The sequence below is a fragment of the Plutella xylostella genome, chromosome 26 (genome assembly GCF_932276165.1).
Source record: "Plutella xylostella chromosome 26, ilPluXylo3.1, whole genome shotgun sequence".
In the NCBI taxonomy this organism is placed as follows: domain Eukaryota; kingdom Metazoa; phylum Arthropoda; class Insecta; order Lepidoptera; family Plutellidae; genus Plutella; species Plutella xylostella.
Genome location: NC_064006.1, coordinates 8,178,246 through 8,198,307, shown reverse-complemented (window position 1 = coordinate 8,198,307; position 20,062 = coordinate 8,178,246). Strand labels below are relative to the sequence as shown.

Genomic DNA, 20,062 nt, shown 5'->3' with positions numbered 1-20,062 from the left:
TGACTAGTGTGAAAATGACTTTGTGCGAATGCATGGCTGTATTAATTAAAGCGTCCCATTGATTGTTAGTGACTGATTCTAATTATCAGGGGTCATGTCGTGCGTAATTAACGCGTCAAAGTAGCAAGTAACTAAGAGTTCGCGTGCTCTAAAACAAGAATTAATTTTAAACTAGATATAAAAGTAATATAGCGAAAACCTGAATATTTCGGCTTTGTTAGTTTCATTATATTGACTACAACACGTAGCTTCCGCATCAGCAATTTCTATAAAATCCATGTCGCAGGCATATTTGCGTTTACTTGTTAGTTTAGTGATATGTCTGCACCATGGATCGCTTAGCGAGATTTTGTGTTTTATTCACGAAGTTATTGTTTTTTATACATTCAGTGAGTTCGGATCTGTTCTCAGTGAGGATAGGCACGGAAACTCCTATAAATGTGGTTGATACGCGATTTCTAAGTTTTACCATCGACCCCGAATATTTGTTTACCAGTGATGAGAAATATAAAAGGTAAGTTTACTCACGTATTATATTTTTATACCTCTTAGAGATACTCAAGTTACTTATTTATAAAATATGTCTTGGTGGTCAAGTGGTGTATAGAATAAGAAATGCTCTCAATGCCAATAATTTGACTCACTAGGGGTGTATAGGAATGCTTTTACTGTCAGAACATTTCAGAATCATCAGTGTCATGATTACAAGGTACCGTCAGCTTTCCACATACACCCAGTATCGGTCTCCTGTTCAAGGCCCTTAGTCCAGCGAGCTGGATGGCATCCCACGCTAGGTTAACTTCTTAATCACCACTCCAGAACCATAAAATAACGCAACACTATAAATTTCCAGCAAAGAATGCATGTGCATGGCCTCAGCTCTATCTCCAGCGTACATCCGCATAGCTGGCCCTTCCACCTCGCGTCTGACCTTCAGCAACAGCACCCTCGGCCTTGAACCTGACCTCGAGGAGACCCCCATAGAGCTCACCTTCACCAACAAAGCCAGCAAACTCAAGCTCGAAGACATACTACGCCAAGCGCGCAAAGACAACAAAAAGCCGTTGAAAAAACGCGAGAGTTCCTTAACAGTCACTCATAAGCAATGGAAGAAGTTTGCAGACTGGTCCAATCAGACTGGTTTTAACATAGTGTTTGCAGTGAACAACCAGGAGAAGCTGAGATCTGGGATGTGGGATGCCAACTCGGCGCTGAGCATCCTGAGCGTGGCTGATAGAGGGAAGATTGACAATGTGGTGTGGCAGCTGGGTTACGGTGAGTTTTTGCTGCGATGTTTCTTGTTCTTTTTGTAAAGCTGCGTACAGACCGGCCCAACTAATGCCAACGAACGGGTTTCGTTGGCCTTCGTTGTTGCAATCTGCCCTGTATTATGTATGATAAATATCCATCGTTGGCCGTTCGTTGGCCGTTCGTTGGGCCGGTCTGTACGCTTAAAAAAAACAAATTGCAATTTACATCATAGGTATTTACGTTACTACCACGTACAGAAATTTAAAAGAAACGTGCCAAATGGAATAATTAATAAAGTATAATATGAATTAAACTCTCATTAAAACTATTCTTTACTACCCGTTTATCGATTTCACAATCACAATTCCACTTCAAATAAATCTTCTTCTTCTTCAGGTGCCATCTACTATCGTAGGTCGGCTATCATTATGGCCACCTGGGCCATATAAATAAATAAATATTATAATTTTACATTTAAAAAAAAAGAAAGATTTTCTGTAGTTTAGTTGGCTTGTTTTCAGATGTTTATGGTAGGTATGGTAGCATCAGCATCAGTTGTACCTATGTTTTATTTTTTAAACGCACCAAGTTCAACGTAACTATAACACCATTATCTTCTGCTCTATTCTCTAAAGGCGGGTACAGACTGCGGTAACAAAACAATGTAATGTAACACGCAATGAAATAATTCCCATAGTTGAAATGCGCCTAGTATGCACGTTTCTTCGTCGGCACTATGGGAAACGAGTGAGTTGCGAGGTAGGTACATTACGTGATACGTTACAACAGTGTGTATCCGCCTTAACCACCTCAACAATCCGCAGAATGCACCAACCAGTCCATAGAAGAATACCTCTACGACTTGGAGACCCTTCGTGTCATGGTGGACACCTTCCCCCAGGGCGCCGCGGGGGGGTGGCGGGTGGTGGCGGGGGACGTGACCCCCTGCCTGGATGCGGCTTCCAAGAGCGACTTCAAGGACTTTGTGGCGCTGAGCAATGAGAGATTGGACGCCATTTTGTTGGACGGGTGAGTGGAGCTTTTGAGGTTATGTGGTTGCGATTCTTTGGGGATTGAATTTGGTGATTTTTATAGGCTTTGTGTGACTGCCTCTGCGGTGTAGGGGTTGAAGGTTTGATTCAACACTCGCCGGCCATAAGTTTAAATTGTGCTTTTTTACGTAACAGCCTTAAATACCTTATCTACCGCTGCTACGTATTCAACCAAGAACGTTTACTATACCTACTTACTGGACAGATACCTTTATTTACAAAAATACCAATTTGCGTTACATTCAAACATCATCACGAACATCATTCAAACATAACGCTAGCAAAAGATGAATGCAGCAATGAATCTGCTCCCCATTTTCTTCCACACCCTCCGACCCTCCGCAACATCAGGGCTTAACTCACAAAACGTACATTTCCAGTAACTCATCATCCCACGAGCTGGAGAAGCTCTCGGAGAAGGAGCGCACGCGGCTGCTGCGGCTACTGTCTGCGGGAGACACACCGCTGTGGCTCAGCGACCACCACGCACAGGTAAGCGGCATTATTAGTCACATCACCAGTAGAATCATCAGTGGCAGTAGTATCGTCACCTGTAGCATAATCACAAGTATAATAATCACCGGTTTAATCAACATCAGTAGCATCAACAACAGTAGTGACACCAGTAGCATCATCACCTGTAGCGTCATTACCAGTAGAGTTATCGCCAGTAGGGTCATCACTAGTAGAACATCACCAGTAGCACCAACATAATCACCAGTAGCAAAATTCAGCAGTAGAATCATCACCGGTACCTCGTCACCAGTAGTATCATTACCAGGAGCATCATCACCAGCACTTTCATTACTAACAGCATCAGCTAACAACCAACCACTGCTGGAAGGGCATCATGAAAGAGCTCGATCCACATTGCTCTGTCTTCGGCCTTGCCCTCAACCTCTACGAGGCATTTGCATTTTAGATGCAAAAAAAACTTTTTTTCTCAGACATGAAATGAAGCTTTTTTCGCATACCTACAGCATGAGTATGAATAAAAAATATTTTTTCCTCTCATTCCAGAACATTCCACAATCCCCGCTGCTGCGCGCCGCGGACTGGATGTCCTCGCTGGGGCACTCCGCGAGGAACGGGTTCACGGTGCACTTCAGGGAGCTGAGGGAGAATGAGCTGTTTGAGCCGAGCCTTGTGAGTCACCTTTTTATAATAGTAAATGATATGGGGGGACTTATTGTCATACACGCCCATCCGACCCCGAGATAGGCAGAATATGGGTATCGGACAGGTAATATAGATTTAGCAGATACATTTGATAGATACATATTATATTATTCAGTAACACCCAAAACCCAAGTAAAAATTTTATATCTGTCTACAAACAAATATGAGCCCCGAGAATCGAACCTGGCACCGCCAGTTTAGCAGTCATTTTCAAGCACTAGAGCTTTTTTAGGTTGAAAGGATTAGCCAGAATAGCTCAGCCACTCTTTTTTGTTTTTCTTGTGCTCCTTTTGAGTTTTAACTCAAACCATCATCCATTAATTCCATTCATCTATTGTCTCTCACCCAGAGTTATTGCTAAGAGTGGTGATCATGGCAATAACCCACCAGTCTTTGAGTGAGCCTATATGACTTCCGTATTCGACTATTTACGGTGTCTGTTGTGAAATTTGCACTCTGCCTAAGTACATTTTGTTGTTATGCATTTTCTAGTGCTCCTTATTATAATTATGGAGGCCCTGGTAATTATTTATTGGGTAGTTTATGACAGACCTTTGATTCCTATCTGAACCTAACCGGTTGTTCAAGATACTTCATCATCATCATCAGCCCGTAGTTGCTGATGGACATTGGCCTCTCCCAACAGCGCCACAACACACTGTCCTCGGCCTTCCTCATCCAGCCACTTTCAGCCACCTGTCTAAGGTCATGGGTCCAGCGGGCCGGAGGGAGGCCCGCCAGTTCGTGGCACAAAACAATTACATAATTATAATTATTACATCAAAGTATATCGAAAATAGATTAACAATTTCATTTATTTACACTTCCAGAGTTTCTACATGGCGCTACTCTACAAAAACCTGGTCGGCGAGCGCGTACTAGACGCAGACTTCGACTCCAACTCCGACCGAGCGTGTTTATTCGCGCACTGTACATCGCTGCGTCACAAGCCAGTGCCGGGAGCCGTCACTTTGTACGGAGCTAACATGAACGACGAACCGGCCAGATTCTCACTGAAGCTTAGCAGGAGGGAGGAGGGCGGGGATATCATGCAGTTTATATTGGCGATGGATGATAGCGGGTGAGTCAGGAAAGTGACCTTTTGGATGTTATAGGAACTGACTGGCGTTTTATTCTATCTAATCCTTAGTAATGTCCCAGGGTATACAGGGTGCTGCAAAAATGGTATAAGTACTAAGCCGAAACCTATCGAGAATTTTGTATATGGAATTAACAAATGTTTATGTGTTCAAATATATGCCCCAGCCGGTAATCGAACTCGGGCCTCACGCGCTTTTCTTCTACGCTGCACATAAACTCCTAACTTACCTTTTAACTTAACTGATCTGTTATTTCCTTTCATTACAGGAACATCATAGTGAACGGTCGCGCCATGTACTACGAGGGAGATATCCGACCAGTTGTGAAGCGCGTGCGTCCGTACAAGACACTGCTCCTCAACCTACCTCCTAAATCGTTCGGGTTCTGGGTACTCGCCAACACTAAGGTAAATGCATGTTACGACACAAAAACAAGTGACTACGAAGAAAACCACTTTGTGCGAGCAATATCTGTTGAAGACGACAAATATAAAGAAAATACAATAAGATCTAAACGTTCAAACGAGATGAATAGTCTAGATTATCCTGATTTTGTTGATCTCAATGAAGAAAGAATTGCAACAACTTTAAAAAGAACTCAAGCTACAAATGACATAATAAAACAAATTGATAAATTAAACGAGGATTTGCAAAAAGCACACAAACTGCTAAGGAGAACTGAAAGGATATCGGACAATGGGATCGAAACACCACTAATAAGACGTAAACGTCAAGATATTGAAGAAGAAAACAAACCGAAAACTAAAACATTATTTAAAAATAAAATTATTAAAAAGCCTTTGTTTTTGATATCTAAGGACCGCAAAGTTGTTAAAGAAGAACTACTTGAAGAAACCAAGCCCAAAGTGGGCTGGGTCGGAAAGTTACTTCGTTTTAATGCTAAATTAAATGAAACAAGGTATTTACGACATGAAAAGTTGAAGAAACTTAGAGAGTTGAGTACTAAGAGCAAAGTTAATAAAAGACATTTAGGTAAACTCCCTCTTCATCAGGACAATGAGGTCATCAAACCCGGTAATGCTAATATAAAAGATAATGAAATAGATTTTGACGAAAACCTTAAAAAGAGGAGACGGCGAAGTATATTATCTGCCAAGAATATTAACACAGATGAAGACTTATTAGAAAATGAAATTGATACTGACACTAGAGACAAAAAGTTCATCAGATACGGTAAAATACTTCATAAAATTAATGAACAACTAGAAGAACTACCCGCAAAGCTACAATCTACATTGAACCAAGATAATAATATCAACAATGACGGTAGTGAAGATTCTTCAGGTGCTTTAGAAAACCAAATTGTACTGAAAACCAAAATGACAGAGGATAACGCATCTATAAATCTTATTGAAAAAAATACTCCAGGCTTTTTCAGAAAAACATTTAACAAGGCATTTGAAATCATAGATGACTTAAATACTAAGATAAACACCCTAATTTCAGCTTTGAATTTCGTGGACTGATTTTGTAAAACGATTAAATTGTTTTATGTAGACAATCACAATATTCACAATGTATAAAATTAGTCAGATAATAAAATTTTCATAAATTATTTAAGAATAGTTTGTAAAATGTTTGTTTTTAGTATTTTTGTACTTTTGATATGAAATAAAACACATAAATGGTGGTACAATGTAGTTTATTTATTATTTAACAACATGGTAGTTAAGCCATTTTCATATTCGCACAATGCACATATGAAAATGGTAACCTCTAAACTTTTTACATAAACTAATCAGTAAAGGACCTCAAATGAATTTAACAATGCAACAGTTCATAACATAATTCATAGCGAAGAAGCCTACGTATTGCATAAACTACTTAAAGATGTGTAGTTAGAATTAAAGTTAAGTTAGTATAAGTTATCAAATCTGATCCAAATCTAATTCTTTATAAATTTACAGCCATCCACGACTCTACCTGCGTGTCAGTTGTTTTTATTAACCTATCCAGTTTAAATTAAATCCATGTAGTGATGGTGGATTAAGATTTTTCAGAACCAGTGCTTGGTCTTGTTGAGAGTCGTGTCGTAAATGTTTATAAAGTGTTAGACGTAGATGATGATCTTAATGTAACAGTTTTGATAGCAGATAAAGAAAGTTCCGATCATATGGCAGTCGTTTTAAGTAGCTGCAGAAACATTGCAAATAAGGGCCTAATTTTATATTAACAACAGGTTTCACAAAAGCTCAATCCAACTTTAATACCTAAAAACATTATCAACAATAACCCCTTCGATTTTTTTTGTTTTTTTTTTCATCCATTACTCTAAATGTTAATGTAATCATGGATAAACTACTAACCTTCTTTAATATAACAATACAACATTCATATGAACCAAGTTCATATTGTAAGAGTAATGTTTTTAAATTTTTACTTTTTAATTTGCCTCCGTAAACTTGCAAATATTAACACTAGTTGTCACTAATAATAAAAGCTAATGCACTATTATAAGTGATTGTATAATTAATATTAACTGAATGAATTAAACATGGACCAATCTGCAACATCTACAATTTACAGGGAAATATCTGTTATTGTAGGTGTCCAGATTGAGTACTGTAACATTAAATTAAAATATCTTAGGACAAATTGAAAACTCCAACTAAGTATTTGAAAAATCGTTTCGCTATTATTGTTCCCGAATTAGATGTTGATAAAAATGTCCTTCAATTACTGTACTTGTTAAGAAAACCTTAAAATTACAACTAAATGTAACAAAGTGTGTGATTCTGAAGCTCTTGTGTATTGTATGTGTCGTTGTCTCTAAAAGTTCGTCTATTTACTATTAAATATTGCGGATTACTTCTAACTTGCGCCATGTGTCAATTGGTTAACAATCTCAACATCACCTTAACTCGATCTTGTTAAAACTTCAACTCCATCGTCATCTATTACTAAAACATGTGCTCCTTTCGTCATCATCGCCTTTTGACTCAAATCACTAAAAGTCATTGTTTATTTGAGATCTATCTACGTTGTTCAAAGATCAAAATTTGTATCAACCATCGTAACGTGTGACCTAAGATTACCTAGTGCAAATCTATCATCATCAATAGGCTAATATTAAAATATTTAACAAGGTTAGTATTAAATTGTATAAGTCTACTCAATTTCAATGAACCCGCTAGGGATATAATAAATAACATTGAAAGAATCCTACAGGTTGGAAAGAGGAACATGGATATATAAATTCAGAAGTTATATCACTTTTTGTAGAAGGATAAGAAGAGACCCACCGCAGGTCAAAAAGTCATACCATCTCTATGTAGTCTAACTGAACATACAGATATATAGTTATAGATATATAAATAGACAACAAACAGTTAATGCACATATATATTACCCTGAGTAAGAAAGTCATAAGATCATTAAAATTCAAAACCGACGAACTAAGTAGAGACAGTCCGCCCGACATTGGTCGCGTCACAAGACTGGACAGTGGTTCTAAAGTAACAAACGAAGTTAAATTACAGATTACATCAGAATAACATTTTGATTATCATAATTATAACTAAGCTACACATCTACCTTGTATAAACCTCTTTATAAACGCTATATCCGATAATAATATTGAAGAAAATATAATGTCAACTGTTGGTGTGTGAGGCAAGGTGAGTTTAACTTGCACTTAAACATATATAATATTAAGTTTATGAAAGACTGTTGGGTAAGAGATTTCTGTTTTAGAGTGTGAAATTCAGTGTGTACAACCATTTGATATCACCCAAATTCCCTTTTAAAATCGCGCATCGAAGCAATGTTGTCATATAACAAATACACATCACTGGCTGCAAACAACTATTAAGTATATTATGTAATTATCAATACCATATTTTATTTACTAGACACCGAACATCGAAAGCTTTACATACAGTTGCAGAGAGCAGTTCTGAAGCAAGTGAAATGAAATTCTGGAAAAAGAAGACTTATTGAAGAGAGAACGACACCAATAACAAGAGCTCATTACGCACACTTCTTTTGGACACACCTTCATGCAAACATTAACTTAACATAAGGGAAACCTGGAAACAAAACTGGTTAGTATAGTGACATTTAGCGCATATAAACGACGGTTTTACTTAACATTAGTTTTCACTATATACGAAAATAACATTTTACTAAATAACCTCGTCTAGTCTACGTTAATTGAAGTCAACAACGAAGGGAAAGAGCAAGGAGCAGACAGCGGGATACAGGAGACATCGACTACACACACAGCGCTAACAGAGAAAGCGGGTCACGACAGGACAGTGATGGGGAGAGTGTTGAGTGTACTTCTTAACCAAATTGGTCATCTCGTCGAAATTATATTACGCATACAGGTTCCACTGATTCTTAATTACTATTATTGTTAATTTTGAACTACTAACAACAGTTAAACTATGACTGTCATGCATACGTATAACTATTATGTTAATATAGATTGATATACCTAGGCTAGTCACACATACACAGCAAGAAATTTTAAAGTTATACTTATTAGTAGAGGTGAAATTTGAAATGGAAAATTACGGACGGGGTCGAACGACTTTGAAGAAGCGATGCCCATCTCAAGTTAACATTCTTTAAATATATTTTTCTTTATGTATAACGATATATATCATGAGGTAAGAGTACATAGTAATGAAGCAGAAGACGCTATTGAAAGAAGCTATGAAAATATACAACATGTGCAGTGAATAGTGCAAGAAAATATCTCGTTTCCTAAACATTAGAAAATAGATTCGCATTCTCAGTAAACAATCAGAAATTATTGCATTTTCCTATTTACATTGTGAGTGTATATTGATAAATATTCTTTTGAATTTGCGTTTAGAAGGTAGGTATAATTGACGTGGATGAAACATCGAGGCGTCCAAAACAATTATTGCAAAATATAAATCTTGTATAGAGATATGTTTTGAAAATGAATGTAGAAATAGCAAGCGTGATGCGTATATTATTGCGTACCAACATTGCGGAGATCAACTTAAACATTAAAAATACATGATGTGCTGCTTGCAGACAAGGAGGAGATGAGATGAGGGACCTACATGGTTCAAAGGGACGCGAATGAGATTGAGTTGAAGATGGTGATAGTTTAGTATTAACTGGAAAGAGAGATGCTAATGAAGAGAAGAATGGAAGAGCTGCCTCGCAGATTGCGCTCGGCGTTTTCGTTAAAGTTTTATTTAATTCTTATATCACAGCTTTTGACGATAACAAATCTTTTGCAGTTGCAGCTTCAATTGCGGAGGAATTGTTCGAACAATTTTCTTTGTGCTTTCTACATCAGACGGGGTGGGACAGGCTTCGCGGCTTTTGTCAATATAATTATTACTTCAAACACCTTTTGATGGCCATTACCTTTCATTTCCTCATCAAGCATTAGCAGTATCTGCGTAATAATTATGTCAACAAAATTATCTTGTACTCTTCAATCCATATCGAGGGCTGTAATCGCTCGAAGAATTGCTCCCACATCGTGTTCTTTAATCCTAAGCATAAAACATCGATTTGAATTAAATGTTTAACTAATAACGCGCTACTCTATTTAGATTCAAATGTAACCCGACTATCACGTTAACTTCTTTAAACGGTACTCTATCTACATATTTCTTTACATTAATCTAAACATCCATCTTATTATTAAAAGACATGCAGATAAAGTGGACATTAGGGTAGCTAAGTCTGAGACTTTAAGTTCTCAGGTTAGCGATATCGGTGACAACAATACGTTTATAATATTGCTCCTATTATAATTTTCGATGTGGGTATTAAGGCTAGGTTTGGTTATGTACACCCTAGAACAAAACGCACAACACTGATCGACACTGACAAAGCACGCATGCAAAAGATTTTAGGCGAATTGTAGATACAATAGATAGTACAGAGAGAGAGACAAGAGTGCACATTGCGCAGAGAAGCGTACAACTTTACCGACTAATTAACCGTCTGGAAACCGGTAATATTGTACTAGTGTGTAACCGTGGACATACAAGCTGAGTGGAATTTGGATGAAACAAATACATGTAGGTAGGTAGTTATATAGATATCGAAATACATTGTTATTTCAATGTAACCCAGAGTGATTGATGACCGACAGAAGGTGAAGTTAGTATTCAGACAAAGCAGAGATTTCGAGATATCTACACGCGTGCTAAAGGCTCCTTAAATTACATTTCCCTTTATTTTCGTTCTAGTTGTATTTAAATTTATTTCCTCTTTACACTTAAATAACAATATATCACAAGCATCAACATATAAAACTGGATTGTTTCGCGCGTCATCTTCAGTAACCGGTTACCGCCATTCTGTTTAGCCGCCATGACTTTTTGACCTAACGTTTAGAAACGCGTTTCTTGAAATCTCGCAAACTTTTCGGCTGATACTCGAGGGCTGCTCTCCACGATTTTTATTATGAATGTATAAAAATATTATTGCTCATTATCAAGCACCAACGCGCCACTAGCCAACTACGTTCCGAAAAAAATGATTTCGAATCTCTCCTACAAAAATGTTTGAGCGCGAATGATACGGTTTTTGAACGTAACGTTTGGGTTATTCTTCTGGGGGTGAGGGGTGATGGTGTGTACGGGTTGTGAGGCATCGTAACAATGACCTTAACACAGCTACATCATGTATTCAGATTAATATAATGATAAACATGTTGGTTGCGGCGCCCCGCTGCCGCCGCCGCTGCGCCGCCGCCGCCGCGCACTCACTGCATCACACACTTACTTTCGATCTGAGACTTTAATTCGTTCACTTGCGTTTCGATGGTGTTTTTCAGTTCTGAAAGGTAGAGAAAAGGAGACGGTTAATTTACGTTACCAACAATATGTAAGTAAGTACCTAAAATGAAATAAGATTTGAAATTACGTTCATTTTAAAATTCAGTACCTATTTACAAGAATCTTTGAAATGCAAAAAATAAAAAGAGTTAATTTGCCAATATGATATGCTAGAATGTTAACTCAACTACATCTAGGAACGTCCCTCAAATCCATCCAGAAACTTCTACCAGCTGCATATAGAAACTTCCATGAACTCTCCATATATACCTATACTCGTTTCCTAGATCTAGAAAGTTCCACGTTCCACTCACTGGTGAACTCGTCCTGGTCCTCCAGCTCGGCCTCGGCCGCCAGCTCCTCGGGCGTCTTCTTCTTCCTCATGAGCGGGTTGTCGGGCTCCATGGGCTGCTGCTCCACCACCTCCTCCTTCTTGGGGATTTTGTACTGGAAGCGGAGACGGGGGTGGTTAGATGGTGAGGTAGAGAGAGAGGGGAGGTTATATGTAGTGAGTGAGAGAGAGAGATAGAAAAAGGTTGTTGGTCAACTGCTAATGTACCACCGCCGATACATTAGCAATTTAACAATCCATAAGCAGCGTGGCGAAAAGTGGGTGCAGCAATGCACCTCTGCCTACCCTGCAAGGGAGTACATTAGTACAAGGCGTGAGTGCCTGTGTGTGTGTGTGTGTATAAGCAGCGTCGCTTGCCAGTCAAACGTTTGTCAGATCAATACAAGTCAGATTTGACAAGCGAGCGGCGCTCCTTATACCTACATCTTACCAAATGAGTGTTTGTGAAAACTTTAATGGCCTTTTATGTACTATTTATTTGATAAGTAACCTTATGTACTAAGCATGCTGTTTGTTTTCAAAGAAATAAATAAATAAAAATCTTTTATACAACATGGTCGATGGTGGTAACCACACCGGAGAAGCAGCGATTTGTGCGAGACAGTTCTTGAATTTTTTTTCAGCTGCCGCTAATAACGTAAGGAATGTAACCCTTTACTTTCAGATTAAAATATAGCTACTACATTACAAGTTATTTTTTCGCATTCAGATTCCTATAATACTTCCTTGTTTGTTCAAATACAACCCATTAAACAAAGGCACAAAAAATACTCAAACGTCTTTTAACAACACAAAGGAATCGCAGAGATCAAAGTACCTCAACTGTTCTATGGACATCCAGCGTTAAGCCAATACGTATAGAACACAATTCATTTCATATTTCAAAGCGCTCGCTTCCTTACATCGACTTCTGAACGGAGCTCGGTTTCCCGCGATAATTTCCCAAAGGGACGCGTACCGTTCGATTTTCGAAATACTCAGTGTTGCTAGAGTCAAATGGATTGGGTCTTTTCACGTGCTACGCTCGTCCGACGCAAACCACGCTTTATTTTTCTTCTCAACTCCCTCGACGGCCAAAAATGAGACTCTTACCAGCCAGTGTTTGTTATTTATTACTCACAGTATTAGTATTGGAAAATAAATAGGCAAGTATTAATATCAAAGCAGATTTTTAATATCTCCGCGGCAAAGTAAGAAGCTTAATTGTGGCATAGAAAATTAAACTGAGGCAATCCTCTTTGGTTTTAATCTTCAATTGATTACGCCATGGCGGCTGGGGAGGAATTTATTTTAATTTTCTTGGAATTTTTTCCGCTGGCATCCCTCCGAGATCTCATTAAGGCGACTCTCGGTAACAAGCAGAAATACTTAGAATACGGATCCGCTCCGCATTTCTGAACGTGATCTTTAAGATGTTAGTTAACTTTCATTTACTTTGAAAAGTTGAAATGCAACTTTTAAAGTTGAAAGGACTTTGTTTAAATGAGTTTTAAATGAGAATAGAGTTGTTGAAGCGGGCCGCTCGTCAAAATTACGTTTGAGAGTTTATGGACCAATTAGTACGAGTAACTTTGTGTCAGAGATATGATGAGGGATAGTTACTGCTGCACCGTATATACAGGGTGGTGCAAGAGTGGTGTGCTAAGCCGAAAGGGGATGACTCAGAGTGTCAATCTGGATTACTTTTGTTCTACGACATTTGGATATTTACGAAACCAATAATATGTTGTTTATATTGACTTCCTCGTCACCCCCTTTCGGCTTAGTATACCTACCACTACAACACCTACGTATATGATACAATAAAATAAATCTACCCATTTCGGAAACACTAACAGATATTTGTAAAATGAATTTTATATGAATGTATATTTTTAACAAAATATTCAACTTACCTAATATCTACGGTCATGCATTTGGCTACGGCGTAGCGTTCGTAGCAATTTCGTAGCCGTCGGTGTAGCAATCGCCGCGACAAAAATATTACACAAAGCAACAAGTGTTTTCAATATCCTCACAATATACAAATCTCACAAAATATAATTATATAAATTTATAAATATTATTTTCTATCTAAGTAAGTAATAGTAAGTATAAAAATGTTAAATTTATTCATGTAGAGTAGTAGGTAAAGTATATGAAATTTGAGAAGGTTCAAAATTGGGCCGTCCCTAAGGACCGTCGGATTATCTAAATGAAAGGGACTGCGGTACACGGCACATCTGACTCGAATTAAATTATAAGAATGGCTAAAATTATTATATTTAGGCTGGCAATAAATTTTGCTTTTGCGTTCGCTTGTAGCATTGTGAACATTGTAATATTTTGAAGGTGCTGGTTACATAACGCTAAAATTAACTTAGCGTTGTGTAACCATCACCGTCTAATATATTTTTTAAGTATAATATATAAGGCAATGCTAAAATTATATTTACAATAAGAATATTTTGTTAACTTTAGTTGTACATAATAGGGTATTTAAAAAATATATTTACTGAATCTCAAGCTTATTAACTAAATATATAATACATAGTTTATCATGTACTTTCTGAGGGTTTACTGGCAATAAGTCTATCCTTTGGACATTTATTTTTATATTTGTGTTATACAGGCTTAAATAAATAAATAAAGAAATAACGTGAAAACCAAAATTTTAAAAATAACCTCAAAATCCAATCTTCTTTCTTCATCTTCCTAGGTCTTCTAGAATGTTCTAGGCAGAGGTTAGCCGCATAGAAGTCAACCTGACTCCATTAGGGAGTCGCGGCGTGGACACGGACTCCCTACTAGAGTCAATTTCACATCCATGGGCTGCGGTTCACTTCTTCACGGCTTCTGCTCGCCTGGTACTTTATTTGTGGGATATTTTTCATCCATGGGTTAGATTTCTACTTCTTCACTGCGTCTGCTCTCCTGGTACCTTGTTTGCGGTAATTATTTGGAAATTCTTTTATAAATAAGTCTTGTGTCATTGTCTTGTTTATGTGCAAATATCCGTATGTCTAAAAAGTACCTAATAATTACTAAGTAAATATAATATTATCAGATTTACAAAATTATAAAACATCCTTTATAAGATATTTAACATATTTCATAAGTGGAATTAAACTGTGTTAATATCCGTAGGTATCTTAATACAAAATTGAAATCCCAGCACTAAAACGACGCTCCCTAATAAAATTAACACTAAAATTAAAATGAAATCCGAACCTAGACGTGCCTAATTGCATCACAAGCAATTTCCCCCCATTTTAAACGCCTTAAACTTCCATCGGCCCAAACATTTCCCTCTAAGTAACTTCGCCCAACCATATTACCACAATTTGATGGCAATTTTCATCGCCCCTTACGCCGTGGAGTTAAAAGCTAGTTTCGCGTGTGCCTAGATTCTAACTAGGCTAGTGCGGGTTGAGGAAGGCTGGCGGGGGGAGGGAAGGGTTAAATGCATTAGAAACTCATCAAAAGGGACGATGGACTATGAAACAGCTATGACGTTTAGTTTCATGGGCACTTGTCAGATAAATTATGTGCATATAGGAGCCGGGCGGCGGTATCTGTCCATCCATCTATGTAGTGTGTTGATAGATGATGTCCTGCCTCCAAGTTGAAGTGGTTGGGGTATTGACTGAGTAGGCTCTGTCTGCTTTGGGCTGTAATATTCGATCATGATTGGATGAAGTTGCTAATTGGTATTCCAATGTTTGATTTGAAGAGTTGAGAATGTAATAATTTGCATGTAACAAATAGTGGCGTAACTACTTATTTGATTATTTTTTAACACGACTGCCTCATTTTTTACACGACGTTCGTAAAGGGATTGATTCAGTTTTTTTATTATATTTGTGTGAGAAAATACTGAGTGCTCACGGAACCCTGAAATGTCGAGAATTTAAAATGATAAAGCATCCTCACGGGAAATCTAAATAAAATGTGAACAGAAACGTTCCGGCTCAAATTAATTTCAACATTTTGAAATGTACCATGTTTTAAAAATCATTAAAATGAACGGTTTTACTGAAATAACAAATGTTATTAAATTATTTTCTTTTGATGTTTTTCTGAGAAAATTCACTTGATTAATAAAATGATACAGACCTAACTAACCCACTGCGGGTTGTAGTCGTATGTAGAATATATTATGATAAATCAATAAGTGTTTCACTATTTATTTCATCCAGGGCGGTTTAAAAACTAGGAAAATTATAATTCTCTGGAGGGTCACTATATCTTACAAAAAAGCAACGAACGAAAGCTTCATTAATTTAATTTAATTTATATTTACTGTACTAACTCTAGACTAAGAAAAATTGTTACTAATACGCTATGGACCTAAGTGTCTTATTATTATTTATGCAATCAGAGCTTTATGCAATAGAGTCGTGGATAGTCGTACCGGAAACTCTTAAACTTTGTTTTTCTTAAGCTTAGAGGAGCCGCAGTGACCCCCCTCTACTAGGCAACACGGCTACGCAAAAGCCTATTACGTCACCCCCCACTGACCAACCGTAGCCGACACTCAGGGCATGCTGGGAGATATATTGACAAGAAATGTTGTATTCTTGTTCGGCGATGATGTATACAGGCTTTTAGGCCCACTTGCAGAAACATATTAAATCTAGATTTAGTGTTAAATCTCGATTTAGTGTCAAATTTTATATGGACTGACGTTTCTTAAATCGACATTTGACACTAAATCTAGATTTAATATGTTTCTGCAAGTGGCCCTTAGTGTTTTATTTACGCTTTTGTTTGATAAGTGTTAGAATAGATAATAGTTTTTTTGTGTTTTGAGAAAATAAAGAATTTGAGGTTAAGACACTTTGAACTGTAGTGCCGTTTGTAAATACCTTGACTCATATATATATGCTATTATGATTTTAATTTTATTCAGACTATTGGAAAGTAAAAAAAGTCCCTGTACTACACGTTTTTAACCCTGAAATTTTATACTTTTATTCATTAATACAAAGCGTTTCCAATGGTTTCCACGATAACCCTTCAAAACCGTTGGGAAAAAGCTAGGAAACTATAAAACCAGGAACAAAATAAACAAAAAAACACTGTAGCAATCGCATACATATCGGAAAAAACTCGATTCCGATGTCACCCGGAAAATTCCGGCGAAAAACCCATTAGTTTTTCTGCCGACCCTACCGTCTGCGGGCAATTGATCGGAAATGTTTACTCGCGCCGCTGCCGACCGTACTTACAGTTTGTAGTGGCGAAAGCGCTTTTAGGGACCCGCTGCCTCTACACTTATACAGGGTGGTGCTTTAATTGAGGAAGCGACTAGAGTGTGGATGTTACGGAACTTTCTAAATTTTTTAAATGGTCATAGTCTTAAAGATGCGTTTAAATCATGGCATGTCCACAAATGATATCGATTATCCAGTACTACCTCATTACACCTGCGAATCTGCAAATTAAACTGTTTTATTGGGGTTGGTAACCGATATTATTTGTTAACTGTTTCGTTCTGAATAGTAGTGCACTAGTGCCATTAATTGATTACAATAATAATATTATTTTCTTAAGGGGATCCCTAAAGCTAAAATGCTAAAGTCGGCTTGATATACTTGATTAGATTGGAAAAACGGTGGCTTCTATCACATTGATAAAAATATATTTTGTAGCAGAGGGTATACTGAACATGTTAGTTGCTTATAAATTGGTGCAGGATTATAATAAGTATGTTAAAAAAAATTGCAAACACACCATGTCTTTTGCCATTTTTTGACTTATTATGAAAAAACCCTCGAAATCAGAGGGCCCATTTTCATGGAATCTTATATGTATGTGTAGGTAATTAAATTCTTAACAAAGTTACCTTAAAGAGTTGGATTTAATGGACCAGAAGTCAACTTTTTTTGCATAAAACTAATAAATTCCGGTTTAAAAATGATGACACCGTGACAGATTTCAGATTTCTTCAGTCGTCGCCCTGGTGGCGGCCTGTTAGGAGCGATACCCACGCCATTTTATTTTTTATCAAATATTTCACAAAAACTGATTAAATCAACAAATTATGACTACAAGTATTATAATACATATGCATTTGCTATGGAAAGTTAATTTTCTAATCATTTTAGATGCAGAAAAGCCGAAAATTCTTAGAAAACATTTCGCCTTTTCGATTTGTTTACATTTTTTACTATAGAGTTACAGATGCATAGATAAAGGTAAACATTGCACATAATGACACTTATTAGATTCTCCGAATAAGAACTATACGGTCAATGCAGTATGCCAAAGCGCGAGCCTGTTTATATTCTGAGGGGTAATTTATTTTATTTTAACGGTTGTGTATGGTAGGTAAGCTACACAATATACAGGGTGTTGAAAAGTAAGTTCATAATTTGTTTTATTTGAAACCAAAAACCGTAGTTAATTAAAAATATATATTTTTTAAGATGTGGTAGTCTGTACACTACAGGTTGTTAAAAATAAGTAAGTATTTTTAAAAATTGAAGATCTAAAATTTACATAATTTTTTAAATCTATTTAACAAGCTTTGCAAAAAAGCGGTTAAGTGCGACTGTATCTCGCCATGAAAAAAATGAAATGTTTACTGTAGCTATGAATTTTATGCGTTACAAGTGGAATAAAATACCGCATAATATTATGTACAACTATGTAAGAGCCTAGTTTTAAAAAAAAAACTCATAAGAAAATATTAAATACACAGGTTTTTTAACCCCTGAAGGAAATAGAGGGGTGTTATAAGTTTAAAGTAAGGGCTGATTTTTTTTTTAAATTAGGGTGATAGGTAATGTATATTTTTAATGATTTTTTCAAATAGATAAATGTAATACCATTTTTAAATTGCCATAAAATTACCTATAGTTATAGTTATAGAAAAGGGCAGGGCTACCAGTGCCCATTCGCCACTGCAACCTAAAAGATCTATAAATTATGACTCCCCATGCCGAGTCTCACTCTACAGGCCCAGGTCTTTTATAAACCTGATATTACCTATACAGGATGTTGCAAAAAGGGTCTATCTATCTATCTATCATGGCGAGCTGATTTTCCGCATTTAGCCTCCAAGGTGGGCCATTATGCGTGAAATACCTATGAGGTGACTAGCTATTAAGCCACCCAAGCTCACGCCAGAAAGCCAGTAGACGACCTAGGTTGCTCATGGCTTCCCGGAGGGACCCCGGAGATCCGAGGATTGAGGCCACCCAAGCTCACGCCAGAAAGCCAGTAGACGACCTAGGTTGCTCATGGCTTCCCGGAGGGACCCCGGAGATCCGAGGATTTGCAAAAAGGGTATACTGTGCCGAAAGGGTTTGACTCAGGGGTTATTCTGAACAACTTTTGTTCTCCAAGTTTTGGAAATTCTCGAAAAATAAATTCGGTCTCTATAGTAAAAAGTCACGTGATCGAATAAGTTTCTATGTAAAAGGTTTTGTTACGTGAATTTTCAAAATTGTAGAAGAAAAGTGGATCAGAATGGCACCTAAATCCACTCTTGGCTAAGCTTTATACCCTTTTTTCAATACCTTGTATAAAATATCGTCAGCGTCACCTTAGATCGTAATCATCGTAACTCCTCGTGACCAAATTTTAGAGGAGACAAAAATACTGTTTTATTTGTAGTTCTAGTTGGCATACTACCCACCTAAAGTTTTTTTTAACTAGCCTAAAAATGATTTGTTTAGACAGTCTATCTTCCTGTTCAACCGCAGCCTGAGTGCCAGTGACTCAATGACTGAAAGGAGGCCATTAGTGCTCCTAAATAAATAAAGCAGGCCTGTAGATTATCTTTCAGTGTACCGACACATCTGATTGCTGTAAGAGCCTGATAAGCTCTTCGAACGAGTCATACCTCTGTGGTGGTACGGTTTCGACCTTTCGGACAGTCAGTTTGGCATCCGAAATGCGGATTCGAATAGTGGGTACAATACTTTGCGTTCGTTCACTGTCGGAGCAGGATAAGAACCACGGGCGAGTTGTTGCGCTGGCTGTTTGCTTAAAAATAGTAACCGCGTTCAACTCTATCCCCTAGAGGGCGAACCTTTAGGGCGGCTCTTGTATACCATCACTTGTCTTCTTATCTGCAGAAAATTGACAGAGGTCATACGTGTCTAACAAGTACATTGAGGATGCGAAAAGAGAGGGTTTGTTTTCACTGAAGAAGTTCAGTTGCGGAGTTCCACAGCGGTAGGTCTTGGAACCCTCTGCTGTGGAACTTGGCATACAACGCGGTCCTGCAAATCAAGCTCGCAAACGGCGTTAGCACAGTGCATTTTTCTAATGTCACACAGGTCGTGAGGTAGGCTGAGAGCCTCCTTCGGGGATGACATCCCAATGATTCATTACGAA

General features: G+C 37.5%; 2 protein-coding genes across 3 annotated transcripts in view; one reads left to right on the top strand and one right to left on the bottom strand.

Annotated features, from left to right (window-relative positions):
• Window positions 1-9: 9 nt before the first annotated feature.
• LOC105379996 (inactive heparanase-2) lies at window positions 10-6,101 on the top strand. The gene is made up of 7 exons (XM_038111364.2): window positions 10-514; window positions 854-1,275; window positions 2,076-2,280; window positions 2,684-2,795; window positions 3,324-3,449; window positions 4,313-4,563; window positions 4,851-6,101. The coding sequence occupies exons 1-7, from the start codon at window positions 330-332 to the stop codon at window positions 6,067-6,069; spliced, it is 2,520 nt and encodes an 839-aa protein (XP_037967292.2). The 5' UTR covers window positions 10-329; the 3' UTR covers window positions 6,070-6,101.
• Window positions 6,102-6,228: 127 nt separating this feature from the next.
• The window catches only part of LOC105398834 (complexin), a 272,602-nt gene continuing 258,768 nt past the window's right edge, over window positions 6,229-20,062 (bottom strand). For both annotated transcript variants that reach the window (XM_011571071.3, XM_011571073.3), the window contains 2 exons: window positions 11,697-11,829; window positions 6,229-11,383 (listed from right to left, as the gene is read on the bottom strand). In XM_011571071.3, the coding sequence (XP_011569373.1) occupies window positions 11,310-11,383; window positions 11,697-11,829 (207 nt within the window). In that variant the 3' untranslated portion in view covers window positions 6,229-11,309. The remainder of the gene's footprint in view (window positions 11,384-11,696; window positions 11,830-20,062) is intronic.